A 15149-nucleotide genomic window follows, 5' to 3' on the forward strand; every position below is an offset into this window, starting at 1 on the left:
AGTTCAAAAACTTTATTGACCTATAACCTGATTAGAATATGCCAGATGAGAACCAAATATTGTACAGAAAGTTGTACAGAATTTTTTTTACATAGAAAACTTTACATATCTGTACCATATACATTTTGTCCATCTGAAAAAAATTTCTACATCCATTGTAATACAGAATGCTTGACAATCTCGTCTTTCAACCATCGGAGCACAATTCACAGTATGAATACATTTCCAATAAATTTAACCATCCCCAAACCATGCCAGATTTGTTACTTGAATATATTCAACATTAAATTCTGTACATAAGAGTGAAATCTACATCAAACAAAAAAACATGTGACAGCAGACACAACCTAGACTTGTTTGCAGTGATTCAAGTTCCAGTCCTCGAAGGATCATCATTTCAATGGCTCGTTATATTTAAAAGCCCTAAAACAAGTATATTACAGGTAGTTAGGTCAGTCCTGATATTTCTACCTCTGTTCTCGCCAAGTCAGCAACACTAACTTCTGGGCTACAATGAAACCAGGAAAAAAAAAAAAAAAGGAAAGAAAAGAAAAAAAAAAATCGCAACCCAAGAAAAAATAAACCCAAACTTCTAGTGCATTTGGTAAACAATGAAGTGTTATGGGTTTTCAGCTAATCAATAATACAGAAATAAAACAATTGAGGAAGAACTGTATAGTGTTAAAGAGTTTATATTACAGACCTGCATCTCTGTACATTTTTCACAGAAGGATGATTACCAATGTCTCAGACAGCCTGAGTGTGCAAAAATCTTAATAAGAATATCAGACATAGTTGCTAAATATCTTTTACCATGAACAATAATCTCCATTTTCTTTTCACTATAAACATTTTATCCTTCAAAATACAGCTCTCCTGAGTTGTACTTCTCGCAGAAGCTCAAACCTTTACATATATAGTTCTTTGGGTACAGGTTACTTTCACGCCCGCCATAAGCATCTGTTGCTATACTGCTGTCTAGGACAGGAAAGGGTATTGCAGCCCACGCTGACAAAAGGACTGTGCTAAAAACTGGCTCTGTGCTCAGCACGAGCTGGGTAAGAGAAACCGATAGAGATAATCCATCAGGAAATAAAGGGACTGGAGTGTTGCAAGCCTTAATTACAGTTGTAAGCATCTGTACCATTAACCCTTGGATACACACTGCCATACAAAGAAACCATTTTTATGGATATCCAGACAGAATGGCTCAGCTACCTGGTCCTTTTATTTAGCTGAGGAATAGAAACTTTTAAACAGAGCAATACTCAGTCACTATCTGCTACTGCTTGCTTATTCCAGCCTCTTGTTCTGGCAGTTGGGATATTTGGAACACCACACCGATCCGCAGGAAAAACCTTCGCAGAACAGCTCGAAGTTCAGGAATAAGGTCAAACTGCATAATTTCACACAGCAGAGGATAGTAGAACGAGGCGTGAGCCTTGAACTGAGGAGAAAACAAAGGGAAGAAATTGTTCTAATATGCACCAAAACACCTCCGAAAGCGTGTTGTAAGTGAAGACCTTTAAATACTCTCCCAAGTCAAGGTGAGAAACCCACAAAGTGACAAGCAGAAACATCTTCATAACCGAAGCTGGTGGTGCTAGAATAAGGCTAAGCCAGCTGTGAGGTACTCTGACAGATGCTCACTAGCTACAGACAGCTCCTTGCTAATGCTTATTCTTCAAAAAGAAGGTGTTTGGTTTTTTTTTTTTTTTTTTTTTGTAGATGGCCCCTTTCACTTAATATTTCAGCCAGAAATAGAGGGAGATCTAAACAGGGATTTATTTACTGCAGAATTTCTTTGGAGAAGGTGAAAGTGATGTACATGTAGCACCGGAAACAGAAACAGGAGTTATTTCTTTGAATAAAATATCAGCCACTAATCCTCTTCCTCAGCAGGAGAGGTGTAAAAGCAACTTAATACACACTTCTACAGGATTTTAGCATCTTAAATTTTCTCAGACACATTTTATTTTATCACTCACTGCACCCTCACTCTGCATTACTCTTGTCAGTATCTGTCAAGTGCAGTTTCAATCTACATTCCCTCAACAAAGAGTGTCTACAGAGCAGCAGGAGCTTTTAAAGTCAGGCATACTGGTCTGGAACTAATTCTTACCTGTAAACGTTGTCTTAAATACCATTCCAAACAGTTACTTACCCTTTCATCACTTATCTTCAGGACTTTAGTCAAAAATAAGAGTAAGAGATTAGTCCAGGCTTCCCGATGACTTTCTGATGTCAGAGTGAGGAAATAACTCAGAGCCTCACTGCAGACACTAGAGAGAAAAGACAAAAAAACTAGTAACTAACATTTTCTTTTCAGCTCTGCTGCAGAGAGGCAGCTTCGGCATTGCAACTATACCAGTGTAGAGCCCTGGTGTAGAACAGCATCGTTTTATGAAAGCTACAGTAAGCCTGACTAGTAAGACAAAGCAGTGATTTTGTACAACTCAAAACCAAAGTCCCAGGACTTCAGTATTAATCACGCTGCCAGAACATGATCACGCTGTTCATGGATATATTTACAGTGTATCAAGTGCTCTTTCAGAGGTATTAAAATGCATGTGACAAAATGATACGGAGACTTTAAAAATTAATCTCAAGCTGACGTAACCAGGTAGTTTTCAGCTTTGCTCCCTGGTCTGTAAACCTTAAAATACTTTCACTGTGTTACTGCCATGGCTTTAAGCCCTCTGTTGCTTGGAAAAACTTTGTAAATTAAAAACATTCAGGTGAACCTTAGTATTCACAGTAATGAATAACCAAAAAGCCAAAAACTTCCGTGTGCTCATAAGCTCCTCAAGCCCGGGGCTCATTTCTGCAGATGAGAACAGACAGCATCCATTTCTGAAAACATCAGAGGTTATTGAAGGCAAAAAGCAGGGTTTAGGTGATAGTTGCTTTATCTTTTAAAGAGGAGCGATAACAATCCCCCACCTACCCACATGCTACAAAAAACCAGAAGGTGACAAAACCTTTGTTCTCTCCTGCAAAACACCTAACGAGAACAAAAAGCAGAAGCAGCATTAGTAGCTGGAGGCACAGCACTCTCCGCACAGCGTTAAAACTCCCATTATTAGCTGTGATCACCACCATACTGCATTAGCTCTAGGAAGTTTACTGCAAGCAGAGGAGGTCTATCCTTTTAAATAAAAATAAACATTCTTTAACATCAGAAATAACATCTCCAGGTTCAGCTACATGGACCTTACTTGAGTAGTCTTTGCTGGACTTCCTCCCATGCACTGGTACGGCTTTCATCCATGTACATACGGAACAGAATGCGCAACCCACAGGCAAGACTACTCGTCTCCTGTTTCAGAAGATTGGGCTTTGATTTGCCTTTGAAACCTAGAGAAATGCCAAGCATACATTTAGATTTCTGTTGCATCTGACATTTTTCCTTACAGACCCCCACTTCTCCTTCTAAGCATCTTCTGCACGTAGACAGAAGAATGACCTTATGCAATTAATTTCTCGTAACATTTAGTACAATGGAGTACTGCTAAAAATTAACCTATGTATATATGCCATAATTGTGTTTGGCATCCATTTTTAGATAAGCTTCCAAGTAGATGTGAAACCTGCGTGTGTGATAAAAGGGTGTTCTAACCACCTCAACAATGGACCATTTTGTCACAATCCTGCACCTATAGTGCTTACTGGTCTATTGCTTGTTTTTCATAAAAACGTCTACAATACTGTTTCCAAAGCTGTTACTGCATAATTAAACTCTGTTTGCCAGTGGAGGTCCACACTAGCAAAAAGCACACCCATAAATATTAGTACTACCTCACTCAAGGTGAAGTGGTTCTGTGTATGCATACATCAACGCACAAAACAGCTTGCAGCCTACTCACAGTATGCATTCACCATTAAAAATATTAATATAGGAACAGATTAAACACAATGCTACCAAGAGTGTATTTTCCATCTGTTTCAGAAAATGACATACATTTCGCTCACACGCTGCTGGGTAAAACCACCCCCTAACAAGCGCTGAGGTTTTGTGCCTGCAGCTTCCAATCACGGGACTCAGACCTACAGCCAGGGACCAGCTCGGCCGCCCTAACACAGTGAAACCTTAAACTTTAGGAAATCGAAAAGATATTTGCACCTGCACAGATGAGGTCTCCTCCCCTTAGGGATTCTAGGGTTATAAAGTTACAGCCCAATACTCTACATTCACCATCTAAGTACTTTTGACCTATTTTTGGGTCAATTCAAAGCACAGTAATACATTCTCACAAAATTTCCCCAAGGTGACTGACTCACCTGCTTTCCAGAGAGCAGTTCTTTGTTCGTTGTTTGAATTAAATGCTTTAGCAAATCTGTGAGATTCCAGCAGACAATCGAGAAGTTTGAAAAGCTGCTGTGATGTTAGAAAACGATACATCCCTTGATCTTGTGTATCCACATGGACATCAAAGTCTACTGCATCCCTCTATTAAAATAAAAAAAGAAAAGAGATTTCAAGTAAAGATCCACAATCTTCAAGTTCCTGCAATAACTCAATCCTACCCTGTTTTCATCTGTATTTAAACTTATAACTGTATTAAAAGTTGTATCCACATCCCAGTTACATAAACCCCTTTGAACAATACATGTTTTAATCTCCACAGTGTGCTGCCCCAGCACAGCAAATGCAGTTTAATGCAAGATGTAAAGCATCTCAACAGTGTGCTAGAAGTTCTCAAGCACTTCTAAAAATTGTAGATTAGAAGATGTTACAGGAATTTCTGAAACTTGTATCCACTAGAGAAAAAGCTGTTAAGAAGAGAGATACCTATCAGTTCTACTTACTTGTGCTGCTGCTAGATTCTCTGCATCCTCTTTTTTGCTAGTTGCTGGGAAGAACACAATATTGTCGATAGTCTGAATGAGTTCCAGTTGTACAACACATTTGATCAAAAGAGCAGCAAACAACTTCTGTTCTGGAAATTCTTTAAAAGGAAAGAAAAAGAGAATTGCTTGTTAACTAAAGAAAATTGCTTGCTTTTTCATTTTTTGAGCTATTTTGGGGGTAAGCTGAAGAACAGCTTAACTTTAAGCACATTCATAAACCAAACTTGGAATCCACCCATCTGAATTACTCTTCTAAAACCAGGACTGATCACCATGTTAACAACTGGCAAGTTTTAAAAAACTATTTCCTAACTTTAAAGTCATTTGCCATATATTGGACAAATATTCAATGTTATCTAAAAATCACCAAAATTAGTGACCTTGTTGGTAGCATCAGTGCAACGGTAAGAACCAGAGGCTGAGACTGCCCACAGGCGGAGGAGGCTCAGGGGAGCACAGATATCACTGATGCTCGTTTATATTGTAGCACGTACTAATGCCACCACACATGGGCATTTTAAGCACCAACACACAATTCTGCACAAGGATCTTAAGGGTTTGATATACTCTCTTCAAATCAATCTAAATACACCTCCCCCCCCGCAGCTATCGCTTCTGTTGCATTCTGCACAGAAAGGACTTTGGTCTTAAGAAAAAAAAATATTACTCATTTACATAGCATTATAAGGAGAGTACTATTTTTAGTGTTTTGCTTTGTGTAAAAAGCCTGCAAATTAGTAGCTGAACTCTAGATTTTTTAAAGCACAGGTGAAAGATGTCGACCCACAAGAGTCCAACAGAATTCTATCATACTACATGGAGACAAAAATTTAACCAATGTAATTTTCTTCACATCATGGTTTTAAAGTTATAGCTATGACTAAAGATATCAAATATCTGCTAAATACAACTCTTAACAGATCGAAAATGTCAAATCACCACAAAACACGCACTTGCTGTTGGCCTGCTTTTACTCATTTCTTCACCTACTGTGGACCCTGCGCTGGGTTGATATGGACGTCCATCTGAAGATCTAGGCTGAATAGAATCATGAATGTCTACTGACTTCTGTGAAATTGTATCCTGAAAAGAAAGCCAAAAAAAAATTTAACTTACAGAAGACTTCTGTGAGCTAATGATCAATAGTGTTGTGCTCTTCATAGCTTAAGGCATTTGCTGTCTCAACACTGCGCTTTTTCGTTCACTATAGTTATATTTGCTATTAGCATTCAAGAAAGATGTACTAAAAAGATGACCTACTAAGAAAGAATTGAATATTTAACAAGCAACAAATACTTAATTACAAAGCAAAGTCAACGAGTAGTATTTTGCACATAGATTTTCTGTATGCCATCCAAGCTTTTAGTATGTCAGCCAACAGTTAGTTTGACTTTTACCAGATTATGTGCATGAGGTTTGCTGCAGAGCACTGATACTGGGAAATGCCGTATCTAACCTTGATCTACAATAGAAACCTGTAACAGCTTCTGTGAGAATTTGTATTCCTTTTATAACGGGTGAAAATGTGAACACAGCTCTTAAATGACAAGTCCAAACAATATGAGGTATCATCAAACTTTAATCTTTACTTACCTTTACTCCCTTGAATGTTCTGAATTATAAGCTCCTACTAACATGCCTGTAGGTGCTACAGCAATTTACGACAGTAACATGATGGAGGAGGACAATATATGCATATCAAGAAAATGCTCTAATTTAAAATCCTTTTGCTAGAGCGCTGCTTCACCAGCTCTGATTCTCCATGTTGTATTAAGTTATCTTGTGAGCTAGAACTCAGTGACTTTGGAAGATGAATTGTTGGGGTTTTGTTTGTTTTATTTTTTTATTTTTTAATAAATATGTTCCTTCTTCATCAGTTGAATGTGAAGTATTAAAATCACTGATAATGCCTATTGGTTTCATTTCAGAGGGAAATATAATTAATAACAAAATATGTTATCATAACTGCAAAGCAGTTATATGTAGTGATTACTGTCCCTTTCAAGAACCCAGCATTTCTATTGGCACTTGTTCCATAAGTTCCACTGGAGACAACGCATTAATTCCCTGCATTGTGGTGTTAGCAAGATTTAAATCTACACAGACAGGTCCTATAAAGAACATATCAACTTCTCATACCAGTAAATAACCAAGTTTTTAATCTCTATTAAGTATAAAAATACTTTTAATAGATATTATGTCTATAGATAGTAGAACACTTCATTATCACAGAATCACAGAATCACAGAATTATCAGAGTTGGAAGGGACCTCTAGAGATCATCTAGTCCAACTCTCCTGCTAAAGCAGGATTGCCTAGAGCACATTTCTCAGGACTGCATCCAGGCGGGTCTTGAAAATCTCCAGGGAAGGGGACTCCACAACCTCCCTGGGCAGCCTGTTCCAGTGCTCTGTCACCCGAACCGTAAAGAACTGTTTCCGTGTATTTGAACGGAACTTCCTGTGTTCTAACTTGTGCCCATTGCCCCTCGTCCTGTCACTTGGAACCAATGAAAAGAGCCTGGCTCCATCCTTCTTCAACCCACCCTTTAGATACTTGTATGCCATAATCAGGTCTCCCCTCAGCCTTCTCTTCTCCAGGCTAAAGAGTCCCAGCTCTCTCAGCCTTTCCTCATAAGGGAGGTGCTCCAAGCCCTTAATCATCTTAGTTGCCCTTCGCTGGACTCGCTCCAGCAGTTCCCTGTCCCTCTTGAACTGGGGAGCCCAAAACTGGACACAGTATTCCAGTTGTGGCCTCACCAGTGCCGAGTAGAGGGGGAGAATGACCTCCCTCGACCTACTGGCCACACTCTTCCCTATGCAGCCCAGGATTCCATTGGCCTTTTTGGCGACAAGGGCACATTGCTGGGCCATGGATAATTTACTGTCTACCACAACCCCCAGATCCTTCTCCTCCAAGCTATCTCCCAGCAGGTAAGCCCCTAACCTGTACTGGTGCCTAGCATTCTTCCTCCCCAGGTGCAGGACCTTGCACTTGGTTTTGTTGAACCTCATTAGGTTCTTCTCTGCCCAGCTCTCCAGCCTGTCCAGGTCACGCTGGATGGCAGCACAGCCCTCTGGGGTGTCAGCCACCCCACCCAGTTTGGTATCATCAGCAAACTTGCTGAGGATACACTCTGTCCCCTCATCCAGGTCATTAATGAATATATTAAACAAAATAGGACCGAGTATTGATCCCTGGGGGACACCACTGGTTACAGGCCTCCAACTAGACTCTGTGCCGCTGATCACAACCCTCTGAGTCCTGTCCCGCAGCCAACTCTCAATCCACCTCACTGTCACCTCATCTAGCCCATACTTCCTCAGCTTCCTAATAAGGATGTCATGGGAGACAGTGTCAAAAGCCTTGCTAAAGTCAAGGTAGATGACATCCACGACTTTCCCCTCATCCAGCCAACCAGTTATAACATCATAGAAAGCTATCAGATTGGTCAAGCACGATTTACCCTTGGTAAATCCATGTTGACCACTTCCAATAACTTCCTGTTCCTCAACGTGATTGGAGATGACATCCAGAATGAGTCGCTCCAATACCTTCCCAGGGACAGAGGTGAGACTAACCGGTCTGTAGTTCCCTGGGTCCTCCTTCTTGCCTTTTTTGAAGATTGGAGTGATGTCGGCCTTCCTCCACTCCTCAGGCACCTCTCCTGTTCTCCATGACCGTTCAAAGACGATGGAGAGTGGTCTAGCAATAACATCCGCCAGCTCTCTCAGCACTCGCGGATGCATGCCATCAGGGCCCATGGACTTATGAATGTCCAGCTTGGCCAAGTGGTCTCTGACCCGGTCCTCCTCAACTGAGGGAAAATCTTCCACTCTCCAGACCTCCCCTTTTGCCTTCAGAGGGTGGGATTCATGAGGGACAGCTTTAGCAGTGAAGACCGAAGAAAAGAAGGCATTCAGTAACTCTGCCTTCTCTGCGTCCTCCACCACTAGGGCACCTGTCTCGTTCACCAGCGGGCCTACATTTTCCATAGTCTTCCTTTTTCTATTGATATATTCAAAGAACCTTTTCTTATTGTCTTTGACTGCAGTGGCCAAGCTGAGTTCTGATTGAGCTTTGGCCCTTCTCATTTTCCCCCTACATAGCTTTGTTATATCTTGATAATCCTCATAAGTTGCCAACCCCCTTTTCCAGAGAATGTAAACTTTTCTTTTTTTCCTGAGGTCCAGCCAAAGTTCTCTATTTAGCCAGGATTATTATATTTGAACGACCTGCAGAAAAATTAGATGGAAATATCTAAAGCCTGCAAACATTCTATCCTACCAAAAGAGAGGATCTAAAATATATCTTCTTTAACACTATTTATTATGCAAGTTCTGTTAATTTTGAAGTTGTAAAGTGTCTTTTTTACACTGAAGACAAAAAAGATTTTTGAAAACATTCACATTAAACCATTTCAAAAGATCTTTCAATTGATTCACGACTAAGACATTTAATATATTTGCTGGTTTTGCATGCTATTATATTTGACATAAATGGATCAAAAACATAACCAATATTTAGATCAAACGTTTTATACATCAAACCACTACAAATGAGTCAAGATATAAGCAAACACATTCAGTCACACAGATGTAAAATAGCTGTATAATAAGAACTGGCCATCACAAACATTTACACTCCGCTGTACGTAAATTATGTTAACGCTCCATAAAGATAGATGGAGGGAGTCGGTCTCTCTTCATAGAGCTCATTTGGGACCATATCCTTGAACAATTTTTATCAAATGCTTCATTAATCTATAAAGAACTTCATGCAGCAATCCCGTGAGAATGTTCAAAAGCTAAACTAATTCTCATCGGTAGTAAAGTAGCTACAGGGCTGCCACTTGTAGGCAAATCTAAATTTTACATCAGTTTAGTCAATCAGTGCTAAGACATCTGATGTTTATACATATTTTTCTATTTTAAACACTGATGTTTAAGTTCTTATAACCAGAGAAAATTTGAAGGAAAAAAAGTCAACCTAACTGGCAATCTTTCCATCTCCAGTATTTTTTCATCTTGCCAATATATTGAATATGTTGAGCAAAATGAAACAAAAAACACACCCCAGACCAGAAAACAACACCCCAGACCAGAAAACAACACCCCAGACCAGAAAACAACACACCCCCTACATATAGTATTACAGAGACCTACCAGACACAGGACATTACCTAAAATGTACACAGATAACCTACAGACAACTTCTGGAAGCCAACTTTGCTGCAAACAAATACATACTTCTCTTTCTCAATTAATTCTTTGCCATTTTTAAGCATTAAATAGCACTTTCTCTGGAAAAAAACTTTTTCAAGTATATCAAAATTGAAAAATGGGTTTAAACTAAGTATACTTTTCACTTATTCTACATCACAATGTGTTAGTACCAAACTTTTGCAAGCTTTTAAAATATTGCTTACCAGTTTTTCTTTTGCATCAGAAGGAGATCCAGAGCCAAACTCCCCACTGACTGGTCGCCAAGTCAGCAGCCTTGAAAACACAAAACCAGTATCAAATTTAGTAAGTTTGAAATACAAATCAGGACCGATATTCTAAGGAGTCTGCTTCAATATGGTGGGTTTTTTTTGTTTTTTGTTTTAATTTAAATTAAAGGAAACACAAAGAATCATCTATAGATACTTCCATAAATTATTAAACTGATTTCAGTTTTAAGTATACATTTTATTATTTCACACATACTGAAAAATTTAAGTATTGTGTATTTTGAACTTTTGCCTTGGACAGACAACTGGATTATGTGGACATGGTTTAATTTTTCTCAGAAATATTTGATTTGGCTTTAGGCAGTGCTCTAGTGCCATAATGGGCCTTGTTCTCTCACACTGCCTTAAGCTTTACCTGGAATAAGGAATGAATCTACCCCAGGACAAATCAGCACGAATGTCTGGAGATGTTTTGCATTCTATGTTTGGGATATGTTCCAGCACTGTGATTCTATTTCCACTTAGGATTCAACACTTCCACTTAAGGATTCATTGCTGTTATGAGGTATCGAGTCACTGACAATACTGATCTCTTCCCTGTGGTTTTCCTATAGCACGTTGCTGTCTTGAGGATCTTCGCCTTAAGCACTAAAAATTTTCTACGTTAATTATAACTTATTGAGGCCGTCTGTGCCTGCGAAGAATCGAGGTAAACTAGATTAAATAACTTAAGTGGCCCTATCATCTCTTGTTCTATCAAATCTATTGCTACAAAGTAAGATTAAAGCTATTTGTCATTGTTAAGATCTCAAACTATTTAGCCTCAATCTGTGTGAGGCAACGCTTGATGGACATTTGTGTCTGCATATCCTAGGTGATATCCTTCCTTGTTAAGGATCCTAAATTAACATATTGCTGATCTCCATACAACTGAAGACCATATAACTAAAAAGACAAATCAGAGCTAAGATAAAATCTTGAGGCTTGTAATGAGACAACAAATAAAGCAGAGCAGAGAACCAAATTGATTCTTGAAAGCTACCAGGACACAAATTGCAGATTATTCTGGATTAGAGGTTGTTAAATACCGTGTAATTTATTTTGGGCTAGAAAGTCTTGAACTTCCATCCACCAAAGGAGGTATTGGAATAATGAGCCATTTTGAGCCACTAGAGGCCAGATCATCATAATTTGTACCAGGAACCAGTTCTAATTCTTGAATTTCCTGAGTGCAAGAAGGCATTCACCCTGGCTTTCTCAGTGCCAGCGAGCCAAAAATTGCTCGCAGGAAACGTCAGATAATTTCAATTAAAAAAATTATAAACAGAATAGACATTAAATAAAAAGAAGAATCAAAGAAACTAGTAAAATGAGCTAATGTAGTAGGGACTGGATGAAGAAAGAGTGAGGTGGACTGCAAACTGGCCAAACAGCCAAGCCATGAGGGCAGTGATCAGAGGCATAAAGTCTAGCTGGAGACCAGTAACTAGTGGTGTACCCCAGGGGTCAATACTGGGTCCAATTCTGTTCAACATCTTCATTAATGATCTGGATGATGGGGCAGAGTGGACCCTCAGCAAGTTTGCTGATGACACAAAACTGGGAGGAGTGGCTGATACACCAGAGGGTCACGCTGCGACCCGAAATGGGCTGATGGGAACATCATGCAGTTCAACAAGGGGAAGCGCAAAGTTCCTCACCTAGAGAGGAACGACCCCATGCACCAGTACACCCAGCTGGAAAGTAGCTTGGCAGAAAAGGCCCTGGCAGTCCCGGTGGACACCAGGCTGGACACATAATGTGCCCTTGCTGAAAAGAAAGCAAACGGTATCCTGGGCTGCATTAGGAAAGTTGCCAGCAGGTGGAGGGAGGTGATCCTGTCCCTCTACGCAGCACTGTGTCCAGTCCTGGGCTCCCCATTACAAGAGAGACATGAACGTATTGGAGAGAGTCCAGCAAAAGGCCATGAAGATGATCAGGGGACTCAGCATCTCTCCTATGAGGAAAAGCTGAGAACGCTCAGACTCTTTGGCCTGTAGAAGAGAAGGCTCAGGGGGATCTCATCAATGTACATAAATACCTGGGAAGATGCAAAGAGAACAGTCAGTCTCTTTTCAGTGGTGCCCAGTGCCAGGACTGGAGGCAACAGGCACACACTGAAATACAGGAAGTTCCCTCTGAACATCAGGAGACACTTTTTCACTGTGAGGGTGACTGAGCATTGGCACAGGAGGCTGTGGAGTCTCCCTCCTTGGTAACATTCAAAAGCCAGGACATGGTCCTGGGGAAACTGCTCTGGGTGGCCATGCTTGAGCAGGGGGGTTGGACAGACAACCTCCAGAGTCCCTTCCAACCTCAGCCATTCTGTGCGATTCTGTGTTAGCATCTTCAGCTATCAACACCTTAATGACTTTGTGGAAGCTTGGCAGGAGTACGGTTTGGGCTTTTCTAGCAAGTGATCCTTGCTGAAACTGGTAGCTGAGTAAATATTCTAGTACTGAGTTCTCCAAACAAGGAAATAATATGATCGCCTCTCTTTGCAAAAAGGGAACTTGCCAAGAACCAGCAGAGGCTAGTACTGCAACTAACTCCTGCAGCCAATGCTGCAACTCTTAAATTTAAGAAGTACATTATGCAATACCTGGATTATGTTTTATACGAATGCTAAAAAAGAACAGATGTAATCCTACCTGATCAGACTAATAAAAACCTCTGTCAGAGGATACTTTACACTCCAGAGATTCATAGCATCTGACTATTTCAACACAATTAGCAATAAAGCACTTGCCCATAAAACTTTCATATATACCACTATGTGATTTATCTCTGTCTTCATTTCAACGTTAACTATTGTGTTACTTCCAGACACAGGAAATCAAAGGTAAAAGGAGCGTTTGCCTTCTTCTCTAAGTACAGGCGCAGCTTCCACAAGAAACTGGGTATTAAAACTGTTTGACTGTGTGGTCAAAAAAAAATAATTAAGGCTGGGAGGGCAGGAAAAGCTCTACTGCAAAAATACAGCTAATAGAGGGACTAAGAAATACAAATATGAAATGCCAGTCAAATCAGGAGTCACAGAAAAAGAACCAGATCCCATAAAAAGCAAGGAAAAAAAGAAGAAGCTGTATAGAAGGACAAAGAAGTATTCTCCTAGGTCTCAGAAAGAAAAGGAAAGAAAACGAGTAAAAAGTCTTTAAAAATATGAATGAGTACCCATATATTGTTATCATAATTTTTTCCTTACTCATCTAAAAAGCTTCAGCTTTAATCAAATATGGTCCAAGTGAAGAGACTGTTTTGATCAGTTTTGTGTCACCCAATAATTTTTTTGGAAAAGAGCAGGCACACTTTCACCATGGGAAAGGCGACTGATTACCTATGCTCAAGGGATTACTCATGTATAAAATCCAAATAAGATTTGCTTCACCCTGTAAACCTCCCAGAACTGCAATGAGGAATAATATAATGAAGTTCTCAAAGAAGACATAGAAAAATTAAAAAAGGAGATGGGAAGTAAAGAATGGAAATCTATGGAAGGAGTCAGATACCCTCCTAGGAAAAATAACCCATCTGAAAAGCGGAAGTGCCATAAACATCAAAGGGAATAATGCACATATTTCAAATCAGATATGGCTAAAGGCAACAAGAGTATTTTGAATGTGTCTAAATATTAAGATATCCAAAATGCTGCTCTAGAAGGGTCTCTGGTATTCAACTATAAGAATACCCAAAAACCTAGGTTTTGATTGTATGTGGAAACCAAAGCAAATGTTCTGCTAGTAAGTATTCACTTCAAAATCTTTCCAAATACAGAACATAGTAAATTATAGCTAATTCAATTGGATTTTTACATCCAGAGATTTGGTTTCAAATTTTATTTTTGGTAGTTATCAAAATGCAAAAAATTTATCTTGCTAGCTCACAGATATTTCAGCTTTATTTAAGTATTATTTTTGGATGCAATTAATTCACACCTACTCACATAGAAAAGTAGGTGAGGTAGTGGCAGAGGGATTAACTTATCTTTTAAGCATGAATGAAGCTCTGTTACAGCGCTATCTGATACATAACTCTAAAATTAAGGAAAGACTGATATGCAGAAAGTTCCTTTTTGCTTCATTTTTCTTCAGGCCTGAACTAGGTGGCACCCAGAAGTAAATGCTATGAACTCATTGACAGACAGGATAATTACTAATACAACAGTTCAACATTAAGACTATCAGATTTGAAAACAAGTATTGTTTCACCTCAGTGTTGGTAGGATAGGGGTAAACAACCCCTTCATATTTGGTATAATGCTGGATGTGATTTCTTGTTATTCTGCTCTATGACATATATGTATAACATACTACTGAGAATAGTACAGCCCTGTTCCAAGAAACTTCGCATAGAGTTATAAGAAGAGAACGGCAGTTACCAAATATGCAAGATAATTTTCATAAAAAGATTAGGATTCATAGAAACATATGATGGAAGTTAACCATCAACCACAGAAACTTAAATCTGTACGACTGTTGCAGTATTTCAGTATTTTGCAGAAAAAGCTTCACACGTAATTGCAAATTGCAAAGTCTGCCTATCAATAGCATTCCTCTATTACAAAAAAGAAAATTACCAAAAAAGCAGATAGTACTTCTCAAAAAACCCAACATTTTAAAACTGAATCAAGTTGCAGTTTTGGGTTGGCTTTTTTTATCTCCCATATGGTACTTCTGGTTTTTAACAGTTTATCATTTACAACACAAAAGTAGTACATATAGCACCTAGCTTATCATTATGTTCCAAGAAAGTCTGCTTCTATTTAGTCCACACATAACAGCTTTTTGTTCACTCCACCTAATAGATA

The 15149-nt window shown here is 39.2% G+C and overlaps 1 protein-coding gene across 1 annotated transcript in view; it reads right to left on the reverse strand.

The window, feature by feature from the left end:
- Positions 1 to 15149, reverse strand: part of ARFGEF1 (ARF guanine nucleotide exchange factor 1) — a 101460-nt gene continuing 86311 nt past the window's right edge. Inside the window, exons 33-39 of the mRNA XM_082479984.1 lie at positions 10280 to 10349; positions 5805 to 5934; positions 4810 to 4949; positions 4282 to 4450; positions 3219 to 3357; positions 2165 to 2282; positions 1 to 1447 (exon numbers count right to left, since the gene is read on the reverse strand). Coding sequence (XP_082336110.1) covers positions 1283 to 1447; positions 2165 to 2282; positions 3219 to 3357; positions 4282 to 4450; positions 4810 to 4949; positions 5805 to 5934; positions 10280 to 10349 — 931 coding nt within the window. The 3' untranslated portion in view covers positions 1 to 1282. The remainder of the gene's footprint in view (positions 1448 to 2164; positions 2283 to 3218; positions 3358 to 4281; positions 4451 to 4809; positions 4950 to 5804; positions 5935 to 10279; positions 10350 to 15149) is intronic.

This window comes from Vanellus vanellus, assembly GCF_965231255.1.
Source record: "Vanellus vanellus genome assembly, chromosome: 2".
In the NCBI taxonomy this organism is placed as follows: Eukaryota; Metazoa; Chordata; class Aves; order Charadriiformes; family Charadriidae; genus Vanellus; species Vanellus vanellus.